We start from the raw sequence: 26,340 nt of genomic DNA, 5'->3' as shown, positions 1-26,340 counted from the left end.
CTTTGTGAGACTCGAATAGGTCTCTTAAACTCTGTGTCTTAATTCTCTCATCTGTAAACAGAGATGATAATATACTCCTCCCAAGGTTTTATTAAGATTATAAAAGATATTATTATTATTTCAAGAGCCTAGGAGTCAGTAAATACTCAACAACTGGTGGTCACAAAAGAACATTTTAAGATTTTGTGATGTTGTACCTTAACATTATCACTTTAGCCTTGAATGTTTTTATCTTTGATTTCACATAGACATAACCTACCAATATCTCAAGGCCCATTTCAATTTTTACATCTTCCCTAAGATCTTCTCTGGTCCTTCACACTAGAAATACCATTTATGCAATTAAATTCCATAATGAAAGAGAAAGCAAAAATGGGGGGAGAGAACTTGAGCTTACATTGTTTCATTTAATTATTTTAACAATCCTAATAAACAAATTTTATAAAGAAAGTGAATTTCAAAAAAAAAAAAAGTCAAAAACACAAGCAAAGGATTTAAACCCTGGCTTTTGTGACCTTCACCTTTGTATTTTCTCTGTTGGTTCTCAGGATGCTATCAGGGTCCATTAGAGCCAATACCAGTATTTTAGTTTCTTTTTTGAGAAATTCTAACTATTTGTAAAGATTAATATTTTTGACTTTTTTTTCTTATAGGTCTTCCAAAGAACAAAGAGAAAATTGAGTATTTTTTAAACAAAATAAAACTCATTGCATCTTATAATTATAGTGCGGCATCATTGAATAATTTTTAAAGTTCAAAGCACATTATGGAATCTTCATGATCCTATTTTTCCTTATATTGAACATTTTATTTTCTATTTCATCAATTTAAGGTTTATTTCATCATAACTCTTCAATTTTTCCCAACAATGCTTGAGATTAAAATAATAAGAAAACAGAATAATGATGCAATTGCCTAGAAAGATATTGCAACTGTAAAATATATCATTACTATCTCATCATTACTCAGGTTTCTTATTGTGTTGACTGAAGTGTTACATCATCATTCAAGAAGATATAAAACAAGCCTGGAGACACCAGGCTTCTACTTTTAGTTTCACTGAACACAGTTTAGAATTCAGAACTTGTGTTTTCCATCCATAAATGCAAAGAGAAGAAAAGTGACAGAAGATATTTCACAATTATTAGATGAATCAGAAGATGAATGCAAAAAGACAGATAGCAGCAGGCTAGACTCCAGTGATTAGAGGAAATTGAAATTGATTATACAAGTGAAATCTCAGACTATGAATCTTCAGATGACAATGAATTTTCTCATGCTCAAGAATCAATGACTGAACAATATATTTCAAAGAATAAAAAATAAATACAATACAGTAGTACACCCCCTTATGCATGAAGTATACATTTCAAGACCCTCAGTGGATACCTGAAACTCAGATAGTACCGAATCGTATACATACTATGCTTTTTCAATCTGAAAACCAAGATAGCTATTAATAATAAGTGACTAATGGGCAGGTAGCTTATACAGTGTGACTCACATCCTGGGCTAGACAGCAGGAGATGTTATCATGCTACTCACACAATTTAAAACTTGTGAATTGTTTATTTATGAAATCTTCCATTTAACATCTTCACATTATAGTTGACATCACATAACAAACTTCAGAATGTGAAGACATGGACAAAGGGGAACTACTGTATTCTCATCTAGTTAGCCCTTTAACAGGAAGGACTTTATCATATTATATTTTGTGACAAAAACCTGAGCCATGCTCTTTTGCTAAAAGAGCATGTTACTGTATTCTTTCATTATGAAATATAGGTGACAAAATTTATGGTTTTTAAGTGCACAAACACTGATGAAAGATAAAGGCAGTTTTCAAATGGAAATAGACAATGGTTGATTTTTTTAAATGATTGAATTTATCATTCTAATTAATGTTTATCAATATAAAAATGAAAATGTTTTGCCATTATAAAGAAGATAACATTTTCTTTTCAACAAAATTATGAGCCATTAAATATTTTAAAAATTTAAGAATTATATTTTGATGATGCAAATTCTAGAAACACCAGAAGAAATAACATGCTAGAATCTATTAAAGAGGTGTTCAAAATCTGGAATTTGTATCTATAAGATTGATACACTGCAGGCTTATGAATGAAAGTGGATGAGCAGTTAGTTTCTTTCTGAAGATGTTTCCCATTTTAAGAACATACACCTTCAAAACCAGGAAATATATACTATAAACATGTTTTTATTATGTTTATTTCACTATGCTTAAATCTTATCAGATTTTTACTATCCTTTTATTTTTACTCCTGTAAACTATTTGTAAAATGATTTAAAATATTTTAAAAATAATTAAAAGCCCAGGTGGTAAAGAGAAATAACTTTTTATTCCTAATATACTAAGATTAATATGATATTTTCTGAGTCTCTATTGTATATTTACCAAGTTGTCCTTTTTTTTTTTTTTTTTTTTTTTTTTTGGTTATAAGCCCTTGTCAGGATAGTTGTCCTTATTATACACTTATTTATGTCATGTCTTACCTCTTTTCTGGGCTATCAGCTTGCTGAGGGGATTCAACAAATACTGAGTAAACATTGAAACTCACAGAGCTATGTTATGTGAAGATAATTAGATGTTTTGAATTAAAATGAATATATTTTCAAGGACTATGCCTACCTTGGATCATGTTTATTTTTATTTAGCTCTATCTCAAGGCTGAATTGTACCTAGTCTTGTCTAATATAGCCAGTGAGCTCTGAAATACATTAGATTAAACCATTAAATAACAGTGACTATAATGCAATTACATTTGACCTCTTCTCAGTAGGATCAAAACAAAAATGTAGTTAAGCATCACTAAAGTTGAAGAAAAGGATCTTAATAAAATGAGAGTACTAACTTATACCTGAGGCTCTTTCTGCCTATGGACTTAAAATCCATTGAATTGGAATACAGGCTGCCCAAGAATACCTTATTATAATCAGAAAAGATTTTGATAGGTTAGTATCCTCAATTTTAAGAAAATAAATGGCACACAAAGTGGAATGAATTACCTTGACATAAATTCTTGGCTCAAGCTAAGAGACAGATAGTAGCTGAAATTTTAATAGTGGAATAACTTCTAAGGGACAAACTTTAACTTGTATTAAGCTTTAATCATAATAGCTATAGAGATGAAAGCTACAAAAAAAAAATTAAAATTACTAAGCAAAAGCACACTAGCCCTGGTCCTCATACTGGACATTTAAATTGGTTTCTTTATCTATACTGAATATGAAGAAGTCTGTGAGCCATGCGATTTTTACTTATAGAAATTTGTTTCTTTTTAAAATTGGTTTACTCTGCCCAGAAATTCATGCAATTTATTAAGCCCCAGGTAGAAGCTGATGAAGAGGGAATATGAAAATGCCAAGCAAGATCATGATGTTTCTTTTTAATAGTCTACCTAAATGAAGGAATCTAGTGGTGTAGCTCTCATTTAAGAATAATGGGCTAAGCTACAAAATATTAAAAAGGAAATTGGAATTACTGGAAGGTTAATAAAGATAAATAAATATAAAGAAATTCACCTTGACCATCGGTACTATCAATTTCTAAATAACAAAACAAAACACCATAAATTGAGTCTCAGTGTTGCAATAATGTCAGTCTTGACCAATGTTCCAATGTTAATAGTTTTCTCACAAGAAAATGACAAGTAGATTACTTTAAGCCCTAGAGAAAACATGGGAATTAATCAGCTTCAAGACAGTTACCAGAGGACAAGATCTCTCTTGTTCTCTCCCCCTTTCTCTTCTCTAAGGCAGTGTATGGGCTCCTCAAAACACATGCTAAACATTGATCATCTACACAATCAAGAGATCTGCTAGTAAGGTTACATCATTAAAGGGCAGTAGCAAAGTATTTCTGGAGAAGAGAGATCTTCAGTATCCATAATACCACTAAAATTACAAAATGTAGATATATGTCAACCCTAGTTGCCCATAGGGCCAGCTTGATAGCATGCATTCATTTCTTAAGTTTAAATGTAATTTTCTTCATGTTTCAACTAGAGTGAGTCAATTCAGGATAGTTTTAATTAGATGCAACAAAGTAAGCTGATCCTTAAAATTTACATTGGTTTATTAAGATGGTCCCTATAACTGAGGTGAGGATAACTGACCATAAGAGAGGGCATAGTCACTATTCACTACAGAGAATCAGAAAGAGTGATACAATTCATCTTCAGGTATATTGGCAAAATCTTAGCTAAAAAAAATTTCAAGATATCTTAGAAATATTTTTTTTGATGGGATAAAAAGGCAAAACTTGGGACTTATATCATGGTGTCAGCACATTTCATCAACACAGTATTTTTCAAATTGGAACTACAATTTTGGCTACTTTTGAGGGTGTAACAATATTTTACGAAGGAAATACTGAATCCCAGAGGAAAAAATCAAATCGTAGTTTTAAAAACTCATTACCAATAATTAATAATGAACTCTAGCTAAACAATAACAGGTGTTCTACTAATCCCAAACAGAAACAGATGGAAGCACAAATGTTTTGTAAATAGTGGATACACGCAGAGCAATAAACTTGGCAGGAGTTGTTTTATTCTCTAATTGTCAGTCAGAGTCAACGTCTCATCACTTGCATTTTCTCTAAATTAATATGCTCCGATTGAATCTGTGTTTCTCATTCCTTATTTTTAAAAATGCAAATCGTACTGAGTGCTTTATCACTCCATCTTATATATTGCCTCACTGACAAAGACAGTATTCTTGAACTTTCCTTTGATACATTTACAAAACATCACATAGCTTGTTAGATGAAACAACAGACATACCATACATGCACCCCTCTCCCCCTTCTTCCTTTCCAGGTCTTGGACAAGAAATACTGATCTAAATATTCTTTCATTCCTTAAATTTCGAAATTATGAAAGTAAGTGGATGAAATAGGAAGGGAATTAGTAAGTTATTTAATGATATTTATTAAGAAGTCTAATCTACAGACCTTGGGAATTATTTTCAGCAGTTGGCATAGTAAAGAGTGTTCCAGATTTGAACTTGTGATTTTTTAGAGCAGCGATCCCCAATGTTTTTGGCACCAGGGACCAGTTTCATAGAACCAATTTTTTCCACAGATGCTAAGTGGGGTGGAGGATTGTTGGGGGAAGGGGGGGAGGTGGAGCTCTGCAGCCAGGTTCCTAACAGGCAATGGATAGGTACCAGTCTGGGGCCTGGAGGTTGGGGACCATAGTGTTAGAGTATGTTTGTTTACATATGCTTTTATGCTGTTAAAAGGGCTCTTTCTGTGTGGTTATTGGCGAAATCATCTTTAACTCATATAAAGATAGTTTTATTATTCTTTCTGACCTTAATCTATTGTTAGACTTCCAGAAAAAAATGATTGGCATTGTGACTGTTAAACTGCTAGCTAGCATCCCTCACTGACTTTCACAACGCATGGCTCTCAGTGTCCTGTGATTTTCTTAGAAACTATATTTTATGATCAATTAGTAGCTACTATGAATAATTTCAGTGGCACAAAGAACATATTATTTTCCTCAGGTGATAAAATATTTAAACTAATGGAATATAAAGGAAATGATGCACATCAGTACATTTATTAATTCATGCTTATCAGCAATATAGATTTATCTTATGTATACATAAACGTTGACCTTATAAAGGCAAAAGTATGTGTAGAATATGACTTTCTTAAACCACCACAGCTGAACAAAGTGGTCAGCAAACCTCTAACCTAAAATTGAATTTATGATATGTATATAGACCAGGTCTTGTCAATGTTGAGAAGTTTCCTTCATGTGGGACACTCACCCAGACAGGCTTTGGTGAAATTAATGGATTAAAGAATGAAGTGATAAAAACATTTTGTTGTGTATCCACTAGATGGTTTGTCAACAATGCAAGGTTGTTACTGTGATTTCCATTCCAAATATAAGAACACTAAAGATGAAGTGGAATTCAATGAACTCAAGGTCCAATGCTAGCAAAGGATGGAGTCAAGAATTACACCTGTGTTTGTTCACAAAGCCCTCTCGTTCCACTGCATCACACCTTTCTGAATGTTTCCATCTAATTTTGCTGTCATTATACACAAATGTTAAAAGTAATTAGTTTCACCAAGTGAGTTATAATTTATAGATTATTTTCCTCTCATTTCAGTTTCTAACTCACTAAAAATGTAGAAGGAGAAGAGAAGATTAACTAGACTAAATTACTAGGATTAAGTTTTCCAGACAAAATTTTCATGATCTTCTATTTTCTAGCACTTAGATATGAGATATGTCTGTTTGCATGAATTATAATGATACATTTTGGAAAGATGTCCACAACAATATTTAAGAAAACAAAATACAGTTTGGTTTTAGCAATCAGTTTCAAATATTCTAATGTGAATTAGCTCCTTCCTTAACAATACTATCTTCTAAGAAACATTTTCTCAAACATGAGCATAGTACTATCAGTGCTTAAATCTGCAAAAGGCATGGTACAAGCAATCAAGTCACTTATTCTTAGTTAAGATGTTAGTAAAAAATACCTTATTACATTCTGGGCAACAATTAAGATATGAGAGATGATAGGTATATTCCTTTAACTAAAAATCCTTCCCCATTATTTTGACATCAAGTTTATCTCCATCAATAGTTCTCTTAAGTGGCTATATCAAGTTCATGCATGAGAAAAATCTAAAAGTTTTTTTAAAAACAATTAATATTTGAAATGTGATGACATATGAATTTTGCATACCACTAAGAAAAGAATGATACTTTCACTGCCAAAGGTCTTTTCTTCTAAATTTACCAGGAATAAAATAAGATGATTCACTGCTTCACTTCAAGATATTATTAAAGATATTAGCATTCTTTATATATAAAGATATTAGCACACTTTTAGCTTTTAGCTGACTTCATTTACAATAGGCCATGCAGTGATTGAAAGTAAAATTAAACGCCCTAATGCCAGTTACTATTTCTGCTTTTTTATTGGTTTTATTCTAGATCTACACATGCATTATGCAGTTTTTAAAAAGGAAAATACAGTTTAGTACATCAAAAGCCAACAATCTTAGAAACAAAGACTATTAAAACAGACAAATACAAGAATTGTTTGGAATACCTGGTTTTAAATCCCCATGGACAAACATGTCAATCATATATCGACAGAATGCATACTGATCTGACAGAGTAGAAAGAAAAAGCAATGAAAAAATGTCATCAACACTTTTTGTTTTTCTATGGAGAAATGGTTTAACAAAGCAAATACACAAAATTGCCCAATTCTAGTTTGCTTACAACAATATTTTCTGTGAAAGAATAATTTGCACTTATTTGAAGACACAGAAGGAAAAAAAAAACATAATAAATGTAATGCTCCATTTATTCCATGCAAAAATGACCTTAAAATTGAAACAGACTAGTTTAAGTAATATTATATTGGTTGTTTTTTAAAATCAAAACCTTTTTCATCAAATTTATTACAAAAGTCATCATATTAAAGCAATTTTTTCTCATTTGTCCTTTCATAGACTTCCAATAATGAAACAGAAGTTTTACAAAAGGAAATTGTTTCCAATTTGGAATGTTTTACCAAATATTCACTCCCAACCCTTCTGCTAATTGTCTAAGTGGAGCTGCAGAATGTTTTCTTGAAAAGGCCCACAGGAGGCTAACCCCTTTGCAACCTGCTAGACATCCTCTGAATGGAAGTGCTCTTTAATTGGAAGAGTAAATCAGTGAGAACAGAACTAACAGCACCAAATATTAATAATATTATTTAATTAATTGAGTAATCTTCATAAGATCATCTTATGATCTTGATGAGTCTATGGTCTATGGAAAAAGTAAAAACAAAACCCAAAAATATAGTATGTAAACATTTTGGGCAGACTTGGTAAAAAATGATTTCAGTAGTTGGGTTCTCTATTTTCCTTCTAAATGAAAGACATTGCACTGAACTTTAAATTCTCACACCACTTAAGATTCTCCTGAGGTCAATCCAACTGAAATCTCAGTTGATGAATTGTTCTGTACCTTCTTTAAAGCTTGCATATTACGAAATGAATCTTGTTCAAAAGTGATTTACATTTCAATATTTCTAAAATAGGCATTGTATTAATCCACCAAATCCAAAGGCAGCTTTAGGACCAAGAGAGTTTATTGAATTTATACAACATGACACATCCTTAATTGCTTCAAATTATGTATGTCAAACATACAAAATAACAAAATTTGTTGCTATATAAATACACATTTAAGGATTTTTGTAAACCTCATTCCTTTTAGAGTGTTAACAGAATTTTTAGAGTAATCCATTTTATTATGAAACTCTGTCAGGTCTTTATAAAATAAATATAGTTACTGCAGTAGATGTAAAAATATAATCCTTTACATTAATACCTAAATACAGGTAGGCCAAAACTTATAAAGTTTCAAAAAGTTACTTGTTGAATTTGGAACACATTTTCCCACAGGAGAGGTGGGGAATGGGAGGGAGGCTAGTTCTCAGATTAGTCCATGAATCTGTTTGTTCTCTAATGTACTGGAAATAACAGCAGGAGTTTCTGATCCCAGAACCTAAGAGCCCTATGGTTTGGAGATAAGCAAGGTTAAGGTAGAGGGTATTTTCTCTTTACTAGACACAAGACTATTTTCCTGAGCAAAACTGTGGAATGAGCAGTTTGACTCTTTAGACAAAGCAAGATGGAAAAATACATTTCTCTTAAATGGAAAACTTGAAATTGGATTAGTGTGTGCTTTCTGAAATTGGCAGTCTTCTCCCTTTATTTCAGTACCTTAAGTGACTAGTTCTCAAAGGTCAACTTAAACATCAAAAAGAGGAGGAATTTGTCAAAATACATATTTCTGGGCTTCATCATACAGAAAACTAAAATGCCAGGGATCTGGACCCTAGGAATATACATCTTTTAAGAAGCTCCCCATATGAGTCTAATTAGACTACAACTGCAAAATCACTGATCTAAAATTCTTCAATTTTCTTTTTCCACAATGATTACTAGTGACACTATAAATACCCATGACAGCAAAGGAGCGTTTTTGTTTTTACATATATTGGAAATTTGGAATGCAGGAACTATTTGTAATATGAACCGCTCCGCCACTTCCCGCCAAAATGAAACATTGTTTTCTGCCCCAAGTTGTGATGTGGTGATTATATACATAACATGTTGAATAGTGTGTTGAATTAACTAAAATCTTTACACTTCAGAGTTTCTTCTTTAACTGAAGGCTGACAATTAAAGAAGAGACAGTGAATGAAACTTTTTAGCCTGTATGTTGAGTTATTACCAAAGTACAGTTGCGCCTCCATATGCCTGGCTTCCATATCTCCAGATTGGATCAAAATTGTAGTTATGGCAAGCATCTGTACTGAATATGTACATTTTTTTCTTTTCATTATTCCCTAAGCAATACTGTATAACAACTATTTACATAGCATTTACATTGCATTAGGTATTATAAGTAATCTAGAAATGATTTAAAGTTTTCAGGAGAATGTGCATTGGTTATATGCAAATACTATTTCGTTTTATATAAGAGGCTTTAGCATTTGTGGATTTTGGTATTTGCAAAGTATCCTGGTATCAATCCCCTGAAGATATTGAGAGACAACTGTACCATGCTTATGTTTATTAGACTAATATTTCCTAGATCGAAAAATCATTCATTTAATTAATGTACCAGTAACCTAATGAGCTTCTAATTAGAAAAAGGAAATTCCTTATGAACCCAAAGAATATTTTTTAATCTAGAAAATTATTTGGGTTACAATGCTTAGAAAGTTTCTGTTATATGTAAATAATGCTGGGATAGTGCATTGTAATGGCACCAACACATCAATAGAAACATGAGTAGAATCTTTTTTAAATAATTTAAATTAGGGATTTTCAAATATTTGAAGTTAGGATTTCCATTTTTACCTGTCCTCAGTATTGACCTTCACAATGCATACAAATTCTAGGTAGGTGTGTGTGTTGTACAGTTCCTACTATGTCATCTTCAGTCTAAGGAGAAAGCAAAACCAAGCCTCCCTAATTTTAAGATTCATTTTATAGAAATGTTTCTTTAAACCCATTTCAATATTATAGCAGGAAACTTTTCATAATTAAAATGTCTAAATTGTCCTTCCATTCTAACTTTCATGGTTATGAGATAATTTGTATAAAATAATTTCCTATTTAGTCACTACTTCTAGGTTTTCTTTTTCCCAAAAGAACATCCTTCCAGAATAACTCATGCCATTTCTCCCCTTCTTGATCCTCAGGGAGAGTGATGGATGTCATTCAACTGCTGCCTTGGTGGCACTCCCTGTGGAGTGGCAGCTGGGAGAAAATGCATTCTGGGATCAGAATGTCAACAGAATGGATATTTAATAATAATAATAATAATAAAAACCTCTAATGCGGATGGGGCACATGTGGTCTGGCACTCTATGGCAGATTCACATTAGCTATACTTTCTCTGCCTGCCACAAATATTTAAATAGTTATTAGGGGGAAAAAAGAAAGAAAGAATGAGTATGTAGCAGCCGGGAAATTTGTTTTATCCTCCCTCACAGACTTGCCAGACACCATCAGAAAACTGGGGAGCAGTGTCTAATTATGCCAACCCTTCTTATGCTGCTTTAAACACATTTAGGTTGGTCCCTAAAAGCTAGATTACATGATAGATAAGTGTGTGTGAGAAACTTTATGGTAGGCAGATACATACATATGTCTCTTATTCCCAATGCTTTAAGTAGAAATACAGGTATATTGTTTCTATGCATAATGCTAAGAATAACCATATTGAATATGTTTACACATATACTATGTAATTAAATAATTAACAGTAAGTTTGTGCCCCATGTAAAAATCTGTTTTCAAGTGTATAAAGTATTTATGAGCTCTATTTATTTAAAAAGAAGTATTTAGAGATCTATTTGAAAAAAATGCTTCAAACTTATTAGGTCTAACTTAAGCTAAGCCAATAAATATTCTCTTTCCCAAAGAGCTAACTCAACAATTTTATTAAGATATCAATACAAGTTTCTCAAATTCAGAGCTACCTCACAAATAGTTTTCTTAAAAAAACACTTTATCTTCATTTATCTTGTTTAGTTTAAACCATAATGTAAATAGTTTTTTGTTTAAAAAATGCTCTCAAATCTTTGCTTAGTAAAAAAATTAACATATTAATGTGTTTTACCAGCTACTAGAGGTTAAATTTTGATTACTAACTTAATGATACATTTATATAATTGATGGTAGCTGTTCTCAATAGGGAGACTGGCTGTAGCAAATGCATTTATTTAGCTGAGAAAATCACATATGTTTTTGTTTTTAACTCTAAATGATATTTGAATGTCCTTTTAATAGATAAATAGCTCTTTGTGTCAAAATGAAAATAGTAGATTAAAAATGAATATGATAATATAATGCTATCTTTAACAAATCAGATTGTTGATAGAAATAAAATACAGTATTTGTGAGCTGGAAAATAAATGTTATTTAAAAATCTCCTGATGATATGTCTTTATCAATAAAATATGGCCCCAAATATTCAAAAATACTGAAAGTGATCATCAAAAATGTGTTCATGTTTCTAGTTGCTAGATAAATATTTTGACATTCCCACAGATAACTGGAATAAATTTTTACATATTGTATTTATGGGTAAAAATTAGAATATACTTGACATGTTTTTCTCTGGTTTTATGTGATTATTTTCTTTTTGAAAAGGCAACCTACAGTTAAAGTATTTTAGGATCTAAATAAACATAACAGTGAATCAGAAGATTAATTTTTCTATTTTCTATCACAATAAAATATTCCATTCAAAATATTTTCTCTTTGTCTACTACATTGTTTTTCCTACCCAAACTATGTCATAAATGACACAATTTTGAGAGGTAATAATTTTAATATTTTTAATTTTTAAGGCAATACAATCGTTTGAAAAGTTTTAGAGTTCTAAAGTTTTAATTTCACTCACATTTTAAAATATTACATTGAAATAAGTGAAAATTACTTAAATTGAAAGGTTTGTGGATCACTAAAAGAAAAAAAATGTAAAAAGAATCTTTTTTCTTCTTTCTTTTCTTCCTTTCCTTTTTAAAATATATATTTTAAAAATATGTATCTTTTGTCATATAAATCAAAGTTTACAAATAGTACTTATGAATCAAGGTTTCCAAATATTGTGAATGCAAGAGGAAAAAAAATTAAAGAGTGGGTAAAATACCAGAGGGATTACAAATTTCTTGTCTTGTACCTTATAAGGAGGAAAAATTATTTTCAGTTTAACTATCCGAATAGCTTACTCAGCAATAAAATTTTAAGATTTTTTAAAACTAAAATCTCATAGAAACCAATTCCTTGATTTTATTGCTCAGATAAAGTTATTCAAAAGTGCTGCCAGAGTAAAGGAAAATTTTATTTTGCAACACCCCTAAGAAACATCATTTATAGAAATAGTCCCTACAGATTAGATCCTTGAATTCTACATGGAATTCTCGGGATTTTGTAGCAACTTGGAGTCAGGAGAGGATTCAAGGAAGGAAAACTTCAACAAGGGCCAGAGATGTGGTGCAGTAAGGCCCTTAGTTGCCCTCTCAAAACTTCACTCCCTTATATTTACATAGCTCCATTTCATAAGAATTTTAAGATTATATTCCATCTCCATGTAAGTGCTATATTTCGTCAAAGTGGGGATGTAAGTTTGACATAGGTCTTGTTGAAGAGTACCACAATAAGTCAGATTCAGAGCTTTCTAAAGTCATACATTTAACAAATGAAAACTGGTGAAGAATCTTCAAAGTTCTTTTCTCTATAATATTTTTCCTATTAAATAAATTTAAAAATTTGATGTATATTCTAAATCTTGTGCTCTTTCAGAGGCATCAGGAATGTATGGATAATTTTTATGATATTTATTTATATGAGTTGAACATATACCCCTTAACAAAATCCTTAAGAACTGTTGTCATTTTCCCTGGACAGCTTTTCTCCAAAAAGTATGACATATACAATCTTTACGCCATCTCAACAGAAATACCATATCTCAAAAATCCAACATTTACTCCTGATGCTCACTGCAAGCCCCTTTTAAAAATACTTCAAAAATCCACCTTTAGATATGTGAACACATTTTACTATTTTTATAAATAAATATAATTCTCAATGTATTGTATTTCCTTTTAGGTATATTTACTTATATAGGTTTTTTACCCCCATTTTGCAGTCTGATTTCAGTCTTTTTCCACTTTTAATTTCATTACATCTGCTTCTTGCCCAACATTCTCTTAGAACATCTGGCAGCCTCCTGCTCTGAATGTTTACCTTTCTGTTCATGCTTTGACACAGCTCCTGCCTCTCTGTCCTCCTTCTCCTTGGGTTTAGATGGGGGCTTCTGTACTTCTTTCACTTTTGCAGCTGTTGGCTTCGCTTTCTCTTGTTTCCCACCTTTTACTTCCTTTTTAGTCTTTTCTTCAGACCTAGTTTTCTTCTCTTCTGTATAAAGTTAAGAAACATTGGATTATTTTTGTTTATTTAGCAACATAATATTTCATCTGTAATTGGTCATTAAGAAAAGTTGAAAAAGAGAGAAGAAAAACAATAGAAAAATAGTGTTCTTTACAGAAATACTTGTGACTTTTATTATAGTTTTGTCATTTATGATGTGCTGTTAAGCTACTAAAAATAGCTCATTAGCAAATTGTGACTCTTTCTTAATTCGTACATGGAAGTACTATTTTTTTGGTAATCAGGAAATTAACTGTCATAAATGTACTTGTAATGTGCAGAGGATGTATACACAGGCATGTTTGGTGAAAAACAATGTTCATACCAAAGAGCCCAGTGAACTAGTCTCCTTTTATAAAGATGTGATCATTTTGCTCCACAACTGAAAAATCTTTAGGGTCATTCAAGAAACTGAAATGCCAACACAATCTTTTTTAAGATAACTATTAGGAATACAAAGATAAAATCACCTGCACTGGTATTGACTAATAGAAATAAAACAATACACTCCATTAGAGGATAACTGAGAGACACAGTGTCTAATGATTTGGCTTTAAAGAGATTGAAAGAGTACAAAAATTGGTATATTGGCTCCTTCTTATCTTAATCCAGAGATAATTGTAATGTGGTATTTCATTTTGTTTTTTGTTTTTGTTTTGAGACAAAGTTTCACTCTGCTGCCTAGGCTGGAGTGCAGGAGTGCAATCATGGCTCACTGCAACCTCGAACTCCTAGGCTCAGACAATCTTCTTACCTCAGCCCCCCTGAGTAGATAGGACTACAGGTGCCTGGCTAATTTTTTTACTTTTTATAGAGACGAGGTCTCACTATGTTTCCCGACGGGTCTAGAACTCTAGGGTTCAAGCAATCCCCCCTTCTTGGTCTTCCAAAGCACTGAGATTACTGGCTTGAGCCACCACACTGATCCTCTTTAATGATTTTTAAAGCACTTAAATATATTCTGGGAGATAGAAAGGGTTATAAATTAGAATATATATGAATGGGAATATATATTCTACACATACATATTCTTAATTTGATATTATACATATTTGGTAACACGGATCTTGGATGCAAATTAGTCTGTGTGGATAATTTATTTTTTAAAAAGAAATAATAATATAACATATTTGTGAAAAAATAGTCATAACATAAACTATATATTGGACATTATGTATTGTATGGGACCACACATAATCACTGTGTGTATCCTTTTGTTACTCATAAAAAGAATTTGATGAAAATAATATCAAGTTTCTTAATTTTGGTATACTAAATAATGATTTGAGATTAAGCCAAGATAAGATTGGGAAGTCCCATTGAGACAAGAATGAAATTGACAATGCCAGATGCTGGTTAGCTTGCAAAATCAAAATTATTTGTGTTACTCCATTTAATGGACTTGATCAACACCTCCCAAAACATTGTTTCTCAGAAACTTTACAGGGAGATATTGGTATTGTGTTAGGGGTTGGAAGATATTCTTATGATGGAATAAATTTTGAAACACTAAGTTAAACTGGTTTCTTTTAGCTTGAAATTTCTCAAAGCTAAAGTATATTGAGAATTATCAAGAAGGGGAATTATTCTATACACATTATACAATGCTATTTAGCCACAAAATTCTCACACAAATATCACCCAATTACTCCATAAACTTCTAATGTCTTTGTGGCTTCTGTGACTATACTCAGTAGATTTTTCTTTTACTTCCCACAAAAAATTTCTATATCTCCGTTGCCAGTTTTTGCTCTTTTCTGCAGCAAACTCATACATTTGTGTAACTGAAACCATCCGCTTTCTGTGGATGACTATAAATTAATGACATTGCAGAACCTCACATCAAAAAATCTGTTAGTGTCTATTTGGAAAGAAATTTCCACTGGAATAGCCAATAGCACCTCGAAATCATACAACTCATTTATGTTCACCTAAAAACCCCTTTCAGAGGAACTATCTCAGCCTGGGCTCACAGCAAAACCCCTTTCAGAGGACCTGTCTCAGCCTGGGCTCACAGCAAAACCCCTTTCAGAGGACCTGTCTCAGCCTGGGCTCACAGCTAACGCACTGTGAGTGCTAAAGAACAACACAATAATATAACTCTCTGAAGAAACTTCAGCAAGGCATTTAAAACCCTGCCATATCTGGCACCAACCTATCCCTCCTCTCACAGCATCTTTCCAAAAATTTCTCCCTCCTCTAGACTACTTCCTTTTTCTTGAATAGCTCATACATTTTCCATGTGTCAAACATTGTCACACTGCATTCTCTATATTTTCCATGTTTTCCACATATTTAAATTTCTTCATGTTTAATTCACAGGCAAAAAAATGGCTCTGCCATTGGAATTAATCATTTCTTCTCCTGATCTTCCATTTGCCTGAACTTTTATTAAAGTACACATATTATTCCCTATATCTTGTATTACAGATGGTTGTTCACCTGTCTTCCCTACCAATCTGAGAGCAATGTGAGGATACGAACTCTTATTCATTTTTGTAATAGCTTAGTGTCTAGCACAATGCTTTTTTCAGAGAAAACACAGAAGTATTATATTAGCAATTTTGATTAAGGAGTGAGTAAACGTTGCACTATACTCAGATCCTATGTATCATATAGTGATACACAGATTGCATCTGTAAATATGTGTTTAGAAACAAACTTGTCAAAACTTGTTAAATTTGCTGTGTTTCTTGTTAATATTTTTGTGTGAAATTGTTATTTTTGCTTACCCTAAATGATCCCATGTACTTCTTCTAAGTGGCAGCTGATTTACCCTTAGTGTCATAATACAGAATTAAAGATATGTGACATTCAGGTCTATTTTTAATGCCATTATGATTTAATGGGCAAATATGATTTTCTAAGAGGCAGACCACTCATTATAAACATTGTTTTTTAAGTGTAAAAATAATAAAATTTTCCCCTCCAAATTTTAGACGTGTTTTAGTGATCTTAATTCTTGAAAAAATAACTTTGCCTCATATTAGAAAAAAATGGATAGGAACTCAACAATGGTGTGGCTATAATAAAGAAAATATCACAAAATGGTAGCAACATTCAACTTCTATTTATTTTTATCAAACTGGGTAGATATTCTTAAATTTTCTGCACAATATTTTTCCTGACTTTTCTCAAAATGAATTTAAGTGGCATTTGTAGTTAGGAGTTCATTAAGGGATGAAAAAGCAAAAAGTATTGCCATGTTGTATTCAAATCACTCAGTTTTATTTAGGAAGACATTTGATTTATGATTTTGTAAAATGGAAAACAAGATGGTCTAATCAAAAGAATGACAAAAGCATATTTGATCCAGTTTTGGAATTAGCACAATCCATTAACAACTGTGTCAGAATCAAAATGTCTAACACCAAAGAAGAAAGGCAGCATTACCCAATAAACATATTAACATAGCATACATTTTGGGAGCTAGAAAATAACAAATTTCATCTCTCATTTATTAAGGAATTGCAAACTGCTTCACTTCTCTATGCCTCCCTCAGTTTCTCTACATTAAAAAGCCAATCACTATGGTACCTGTCATTTCTTCTCAAGAAGCTGTGGAGATAAGTAACAATGAGCAAAAAACTTTTGAATCCTGCAAAATAAGTACATAATAATTTCTAATATTAAATCTACAGATGCTGCATTCCTATAGCTCTTGGAGTTTCCCTAAAACTTACCCAGAGTTAAATGTGTAGCAGGAATTACTATATTATACTCACTTTACATATGAAGAATCTAAGGATCAAAAAGCCAGTTGTCAAAGATAGTGCAATTAAATGAGTCAGGAGTAGGGATAGTGGAACCAAAATGTCTAATCCATTTTCTAATTATACTAAGTTGTTTCATATTCCTAATATTAACCTATGAAGATTATACCAAAAATGTATTTTAAGATAAATGAGAGCAGATATAAATACAAGGGGACTAAGTGACAGCAATAAAATGTCTTCCTAAAAGTGATCAGGAGAGCATTAACCTTCCCCACGTCATCAAGCACACCAATATCTGAAAGTTGTTACTTCCATGTCAGTTAGACAGCCTGGCCCTACTTGGTTCACCCCACTCAACTTCTCTTCCCATCATTCTCTTCTTCTTCCCTGTCTTTGTTATTTTTAATGAACTACAGAAATAGTCTAATTTTTCCAGTGGATACAGGGTTCTACCCATGGACCAGGGTAGACATCGAAAGGTCCACTCTTTCCCAGGAGGAAGTCCTGAAGTGGTCTAATCAATTGCTGCCCTTAAGCAAGCAGTGCTTGAAACAGAGCAACAAATTTGCTGTTTCCATGAGAGCACCTCTGGAAATCAAAGGACGTCAGAGGATGATTCTACTTTAACACTGGTCACACCATTCAAAAGCAATTTATCTTCATTCCTATCTTAAATGCCATACAGTATAATTTATGCCTTTTTTGTCTTATTTTGTTTTCCCCAGAAACCACCCACAATACAAAGAGCACTTTTTATAAATTTCCTATTCTTAACGTAATACATTCACATATAAAATAAAAAAAGAAAATTATATATATATGTGTATACACATGTATATACACAGGTGTATACACAGGCATATTTTAAACAAACACATATAAACATATATGTACATGTGTGCACATATGTATATACATATATGCATGTGTACATACATATACACATGTTTATGCATATATTATATATGTATAAACATAAATATGCATATGCATAAATATATATTATATATATTATATATATATCTTTTGCTTATATCTATATCCCCCAGAAGAACATAAATATATAAATAGAAAGCATTTATGGCAGTCAGACTCAAGATGGCTCTAATGGTTCCTACCTTCTGGTATTCATATCCTATTGTAATCCTCTTCCCTTGAATATGGGTTGTCCTAGGAATTTGCTGCTCACCAATAGTATATGGCAAAGGTGCTTAGAGGTGACTCCCATGATTAGTCTATATAAGATTGTGATTTCTGTCTCACTAACTTTTTCTCTCTTGTTAGGTTTGATGAAGACAACCCCCATGTTAGTGAGACATATGTGGCAAGGAACTAAGGATAGCCTCCAGCCAACAACCAGCAAGGAACTGAAGCCTTAATTTAAACAGCCCTTGAAGAACCGAATCTTGCCAGCAACCATGTAAATGAACTTGGAAATGATCCTTCCTCAGTTGAACCTTTGGATGACTGCAGCCCTGGATAGCACCTTAGATGGAGGCTTGTGAGACTCTGAAGCCAAGGACTGACATAAGCACTGCCCAGATTCTGGATGCAGAGAAACTGTGAGATAATAAACATGTGCTGGTTTAAGCCTCAAAATTTGTGATAATGTTTTATACAGAAATAAATAACCAATATAGCATTCCACAAAATTTTTTTGAAGGAATAAATGATACTAAACAAGTTTTATTTTGTTTTCATTGTAAAGAATACTAGATTTATAGTCATTTCACCTGTGTTTTCATCGTAATCCAATCACATACTAGTTATATGACCTGATCAAATTATTTGCTGTCTCTGGAGGTCAGTTTCTTCATATATTAACCTAGGTAATTAATTTGAATGATCTCTAAAATACCTACTAGATTTCATATAGATGTGATATATGATTTCATATATATAAAATGAAAATAAATTATATATACAAAATTTATTTTCATTTGCATTTATGAAACAGAAGAGAATCAAGTAGAATAAACTTGAATTTATTAAATTTAATTTAATCTTGAGACTAAAATCATGCTACCTTCAAGAAAACAAAATCCCAATTTATAATTCATCCAAATTAACTTCAATAAAATTATATTTGATTATCTCATAAAAAAATTTAGTTTAAAAATATATCTGCCTAAAATATCTAATTATTTTATATTGTATCGATAATCAAATTGAATTTTGAAAATATATTTTAATTTTTACCTAAATGTTTATTTTCTTGAAAATATTAGATGAAGGTTTCTAAAATATACATATGATATAAAACCTATATTTTAAAAGATGAGGAAGAAATTTAACTTGAGGAAATAAGATTGCACTACCAGTTAAAATACATTTTTCCTATCAATTGGTAGATAAATTTACAGCAAAAAACTGTGTTTTCTCAATCTTCCAAAATACAACATATTACAGTAATATTCCAATTAATTGTTTGGTATATTATTAAAGTAATTTTGGTTCTCAGAGTCTTAAATTATTGATCAAGATGTATGCATGACCGTTTCTTTTTGATAAAAGCAAATCCTGAATTTGAGTCTTCTAAAATCAAACTCAAGGTGTAATACTGGTCAAAAGCTGTGAACTAGATGTGTTCGTTTTCTCTTGCTGTAGTAACAAATTACCACGAACTTGACTACTTGAAGTTATACCCATTTATTACCTCTCAGTGTTCATGATTCAAAAGTCTCAATATGGCTCAACTAGGTTCTCTGCTCAGAGTCTGGAAAGCTAAAATGAAGTTGTCAGCAAGGCTGTGTTTCTTACTGGAGGCTCTGGGGGAGAATTGGCTTTCATGTTTATTTAACATGGAGGCAGAATTCATTCCTTTCTCACGTTTTCCACATGGGCCACTTAATTTTCAAACCAGCCAAGGGGGACAAATCCACATACTTCAAATCTCTCTTTCTCTTCTGCCAAATCTCTCTGCTTTTAAAGATTCATGATACTACATTGAGCCTGCTTGGATGACCCAGGACATTCTCCCTATTTTAGATCAATTGTAACTACCTCTGCAAAATCCCCTTTGCAATGTCATGTAACATAGCCATAGGAAAAACATCAAGGGGGAAGGTCATGGAAACCCAGATTCTGCCTTTATATAGTAAAGCTCTTCACTTTCCTCTCATATTTTGAAATTCTCTATTATTTTAATAAGTATTTGATTTCATCATTCTTTTAGATAAGAAACTTTAAATATAAGTCTAAATTGATTTTTTATGTAAATGAAATACTGAATACTTAAAAATATCTGTCATCCAAAATATAATCTTTCAAGTAAAAAGAATTTAGTTATAGAAATAAAGGGAAAAATTACCTTTTGTCACTGTCTTTGTTTCTGGTTTTTCTTTTTTCTCAGTTTTTTCCTTGTGAGTTGCTTAAACAGAAAATTTTACATGAGTACACATTTTTAATAGATTTCAAAAACAAGTTTCTTTTGATCTCAGTTTTATTGCCACTAAAATTATGTAATATTTTGAAGATTTCTTACATTAATGAGCCTAATTCAGCAATAAAGAGTTACAAATGTAATATTAGCTGTATAGCACTCAATGTAAAAGGTTTAGCATTTTAAGACTTAGAAAGCATTTTGAAAGCTAGATCCACCCTGCTTTTATAAGTCATTATTCCAAGTAGATAAAGCTTTCAGGGAAGACAAACTGAGAGGGAACAATTTTATAAGAATTTGTCAAAAAATATATTATTGTGTCAAAAAGAAGAACTATTTTTAGAATTAAAAAAGAGAAATATTTAAATCATGACTAAGGATTTGATTAAGTGTTTCTCAACAGGGGCACAATCGACATTTGGAAAATAACAATTCCTGGCTACAAGGGACTGTGTTATGCATTTAAAAAAATGCTTAACCTTTCTGGTCCCTGCTTAACAAACGCCCTTCACTCCAATGTCATTTTGACAACCAAAAATTTTCCAAACATTCGCTAAGGATAACACCTTTAGTTGAGAACTAATAATAGTGTATAAAGTCACTCAAAAAAAGATTACTGATTAAGTACTGATTCTTCATTGAACAGTAATCCACATGATACCAGAAACATTATACTGCCTCATTGTTTTTTAATAAATTAATAAATCAATATGAATTTATTTTAACTTTTATTTATATACTCTGATAAACTCTTGTATCTCCCAATAGTTATAGTAAAGGAGATCTGAGAAGTACAACAGCATGTACAGCTTATTTTTAAATTTCAAATACATTAAAACTGTGTGATTTGGTAGCTTCCCAAATCACCACACATTTTTCAACACTTATATATTATATGCTGGAGAATAACACTGGGAATTAAATAAATTATAAAAAGTTAAGTGATAAAATGCAAGAGTTAATTAAACAGTTGGTTTCAGTAAGGTGCCAAATTACTGGAGTAAAAAATTGGAGTCCCAGATATTCCTACTTCTCCAACTAAATTGTAAGAACAGTAACATACATCAGCTTTACTTATATCATAAAAGGATAAATGTGCTTGATATACATATATTTTTTAAAAACTATTCTCTTTAGATACAGTCTATGAAAAGTTTCCCCAGAATCTTAGAGAGATGATGTAAGCCTTATAAAAAGCTTAGAGCATAATGTGCAGTTGAAGACCAAGTGACCCTGACAGATGCAGAGCTGCTGAGAGAGCAGGTGCCTCCTCCTCCAGGGTTTCCGAATCTCCACCACGCAAGCCTGCCCACAGTCACCTCCTTTACCATGTGGGGTTGTGGGTAACACCTTAGACAATGTTAGCAGAGGGAGTCCTATGGCAGACTAAGCAGGGCACAATTCACACAAGGTCATCTAACTATACTGTAATAACCTATCTCTTAAAAAAATCCTTTAATTGGTATACAATAAGTAAAAGAGCACTTATAATGTAGCATTTTATTTCTGCCTTTCAATTTGGATACATTTTCCACAACATTTACAATTTAAGGGCAAAACATTCTCAATATTATTTTTAAGCAAAAAAACACATTTATCTAATGTGGAGGTTGAAAAATAATCACAAGAAATAGCAGAATATTTCCTTTAGTCAGAGTACACAGAACCTGATGCTAATAATTTTGTATAATTCAGGAGCAGACAGAAAATGGTCACTAGGTTCCAGAACAGAGAAAGAAGAAGGCTGTATTGAAATTCAAGGAAATTTTCACTAAGTTAACATGAATAAAATAACGACTATTTAATTCAAATTTTTCAATGTGAATATACAATAAATTACACTGAAGCATGTTTCAACTAATCTGGTTTCTAAATGTCATAATATGTTCTACCAAAGTGGAATGTTAAATAAAACAAGAAAACTCAGCAGACTATGGAAACTGCGGATGCATAAATCAGCTGAAATATAGCTCATATACCCTAGACATGATCTACTCTAAACATCAAAAATTAAATTAGGATATTGCCTCACATCATACACTGAAATGAATTTTTGATGTGTTAAACTTAAACATAAAATATGAAATAACTTTTTAAAACTTGGGAAACTATTAGTGGCTACTGAATTAATTGTTGAATGAAGGTTCAAAAGCAGAAAGACCACAAAAAAATCAACATATCTAGCCACATAAAAATTCAAGAATGCGTACTAATTACGCACACACATGCATACACTCAGACATGGACTCACACATGTACATTCACACAGACAGAAATTGTAACATTAAATGCAAAACAAACTGAGAAAAATATGTGAAACAAGTGTTAGACCAAGGGATATAAGTATCAAATGACACACATACATGTCATTTGGAGAAATGGACTATGAGTGTGAACAGTTACACAAGAAAATAATGTACATCACTAAAAGTCACATTTAAATCTTCTCATTTACAAATAAGAAACAGTTAAAAAATACAGTGGAAGGAAATATTCCCATTTAAATACTATGCAGCTTTTTTAAAAGAACGAGGACAAAATCTATTCACTGACATGAAAAGATTTCTAGGATATATTGTTAAATTGTAAAAGTCAAAATAAAATATATGATTTTGTGTAATAAATAGGGAGAAATGATAGTATGTATTATCTACTAAAGAGATAATAAAGTTCTGCAAGGATGCATATAAAACTCACAGGACTGGTTTACTATGAGTACGTGGGGTGAGATGGAATGGAACCAAGAAGGTGGGAGCAGGATGAGAGGAAGGTTTTCATAACATATCTTTACGTGTTGAGTAATGACATTGTATTATCTATTCTAAATAAATAATTACAAATAAAAAATAAAAAACTAGTCTAATAGGTAATTAAAATATGCAGGTTAAAATGATGAGATCTGCTTTCTTACCTATCATATTGGCAAGCGTTTTTTGAAATAATATCCTCATTGCTAAGTTAGGCTCAAAAATGCTAGAGGAAAAATTAACACATTTCTGGAAAGTAAAGTGGTAACAGAGTTCAAGTCTTAAGTATTTTATTCCCCTCAATCCAGAAAGTCCTCTTTCAGATTCCATCCTAAGGAAATAATTGTAACATATTTTTTAAAAAATGAATGGTCAAAATATGAATGTAAAGTATGGAAAAGAACCCAGTGTGTTAATAAGAATTACTCCATACCTTTCTTTTCAGTTTTTTCTTTTACTTTTTCTTTGTCTTTTTCTTTTACTTTTTCTTTATCTTTTTCTTTTTCTCTGTGTGTAACTGGAACAAAAAAGATAATACTTTTCATTTAAATACAAGGAATAAATAACCAGACAATCACATGGCAGTTTTTGATGTTGAAAATTTATGTTACTTTTAAAAATCTTCCATTAACTGCCATGAGATTTTACATAAAGTTTCAGACTTCAAGATATTTATAGATTTATTTTTTATTTCATATCCAAGTATAATCTAGTACCAAAGCCAAGATTTCAAAGATAAGACTATCCCTCAGATTTTCCAAACTTTAATTTAATGAATTATAAAATTAAAAAGGTTATTATGCCAAAGGAGTCTAAGCTCTTTCAGTAATACCTTTGTAATATTCCTCTTACCCATCTTTTTTTATCCAATATTACACCCCTATCATTTATTTATACAAGAATATAGAGAAAACACTTTCTATGAGCTAAAGACTCTGCTAGGCAGGACAGATTCCATCCCTGTCATCACGATGTCAACAAGTTAATGCGTGATGGATGCTAAACAAATAATTACAAAGATAAGTACCTGTCATTATAATTGCTATGAAGAAAATATGGGAGATGACACATCGATATATAAAATGGGACCTAATGTAGTCTGCACGTTTGGGGAAGGCCCCTTGGCAGAAGTGACATTTAAGAATGAAAAATTAGAAGAAATTAACCTAGGAAGAGAAAGGGAAGAACAAAAAACAAAGAAATTATTTTAGAAAGTTGGAGCAGAATGTCCATCTTGGGAATATTATTATACCTATTATAATAACATTCTGAGTAACCATTTGAACCTTTAGATTTAGATTTTTCTCTCTCACAGTAACCTTTCCAACATGATAATCTGGTCATATCATTCACCTGTTTTAAATATTAGCAGCCTCCTCAGTGCTTAGCAAAGTATCTATGACATAGTAGATACTATGTCAAATATAAAAATATTTAATTGCTCTAGGAATCTGACATTTGCTTGCCAACCCAATCTCATCTACCAGGAATTTCTCCTTGAACTTTACACTCCCATTTTAACAAAATACTTGTAGGTCCACAAGCATACCATGTTCCCTTACAATGCCTTTGTATCTCTGCCTGTTTGTGCCTTCTACCTAGAATTCCCACACTCACATTTCCTATTTTCCATTCCCTGTTCCATGTATTCTTTCATTGTGGTTCTAGTGCCTCCTCTTCTTTAAAGTTGTTTTTATTTTTGTTTTGTTTTGTTTTGTTTTTTTTGGTGGATCTCTACTTATTCTAAATACTAATTGCCTGTATACATAACTGTATTTTAGCAATTAAATAATAACACAACAATTGTTCACATGTTTGATTCTACAGTGTATGAAATCTTTAGAAGCTATGCCATAGGATTTTATTTTTGCATCACTGGCTCATCATGTGGTGTTTGTCACATAGTAGATTCTTCAAAATACCTTTGTATGAGTAAAATTCTAAAATGCTATCAGAAGAGCTAGTTTCATCTTCTAGTTAAATTTTGTTTATGAATGATATGGTATAGATATAATAGGCACTACTTGCTTCCTATCATTTGAAAGTTTTTTATAATTTATTAAAAATCCTTAAATAATTAAAACTTAGAAACAGCAGTAAAAAAATTCCTAAGAACATATTATTTTTTCTTTCCACATTTAATGGTTCTTTTAGGTGTTTCTGAGCTACTAAGTTCGATATAAATACCTCACAAAATACAGCAAGAAAATCACCATTCGCACTGACTGCAAATGGTTTATTTTGGTTCCTTTAGATCACTATTAATTAAGCTAAAAACCAAAAGAAAATCTTGGCAAAAACAAAGGCTCTTTTAAAGTTTCTCTAGGGGGAACCAAGTTTGTGTGAGATAAGCTGTGCTTTCAGAGCTCTGATTGGAAAGACCCCCGGGGAACACCTAATCTTTGTCTCTGCCTCTGTAAAGAATGGGACTCACCCACCTCGGACAGCTGGTTGTCCATTCCACTAAAGGATTTTCAGATTGACATGTGCACAGGCATAAATGGGAGAATTGATGCAAAATCAAAAGAGCAAAGGGGCTGAATTCAGACTCAAATTAGCATATTAATGCCTCATTTCTGTTACCCTGGGGAAGAATCTGGTTCCTCCCAGTCAAAGTTGTGATTTACAGACACAGCACTGAATGCTGGAATTTCATTAGCCCTCTCAGAAATGGCTTCACAACTTTGCTTAGTGAAGCAGCTGGACCCATGTGCTCGAGGGAGCTGTTCAAAATGGCAGACAGCCACCAAGCCTTCTTGGATGGAAACTTCAAACTTTGGCAAGACTGTGCTAAAATACCAAGTTTTGAAATGTCTTTCCACACAACTATGCAACAATCAGTAACTGCTTTGGCAATCATTCTAAAAGAAAAATGATTTGCCATAACCATTGCTTTTGCTTATTCATCTCTTTGCTTAGAACCCATAAGCAGGAGTTTTCATATAGAAGAAGAAGCGTACCTCCTTGTCACCAGCCATGTTT

General features: G+C 31.9%; 1 protein-coding gene across 19 annotated transcripts in view; it reads right to left on the bottom strand.

Moving 5' to 3' along the window:
* Window positions 1-26,340, bottom strand: part of TRDN (triadin) — a 385,153-nt gene that overhangs the window by 253,091 nt on the left and 105,722 nt on the right. For 18 of the 19 annotated variants that reach the window (XM_076003004.1, XM_076003010.1, XM_076003005.1 and 15 more), the window contains exons 6-9: window positions 23,792-23,875; window positions 20,540-20,599; window positions 13,331-13,501; window positions 7,111-7,170 (exon numbers count right to left, since the gene is read on the bottom strand). In XM_076003004.1, coding sequence (XP_075859119.1) covers window positions 7,111-7,170; window positions 13,331-13,501; window positions 20,540-20,599; window positions 23,792-23,875 — 375 coding nt within the window. The remainder of the gene's footprint in view (window positions 1-7,110; window positions 7,171-13,330; window positions 13,502-20,539; window positions 20,600-23,791; window positions 23,876-26,340) is intronic. The other variant, XM_076003012.1, reaches the window with a different exon arrangement.

The sequence above is a fragment of the Microcebus murinus genome, chromosome 5 (genome assembly GCF_040939455.1).
Source record: "Microcebus murinus isolate Inina chromosome 5, M.murinus_Inina_mat1.0, whole genome shotgun sequence".
Lineage (NCBI taxonomy): Eukaryota > Metazoa > Chordata > Mammalia > Primates > Cheirogaleidae > Microcebus > Microcebus murinus.
This window is presented reverse-complemented; position numbering and strand designations above follow the sequence as displayed.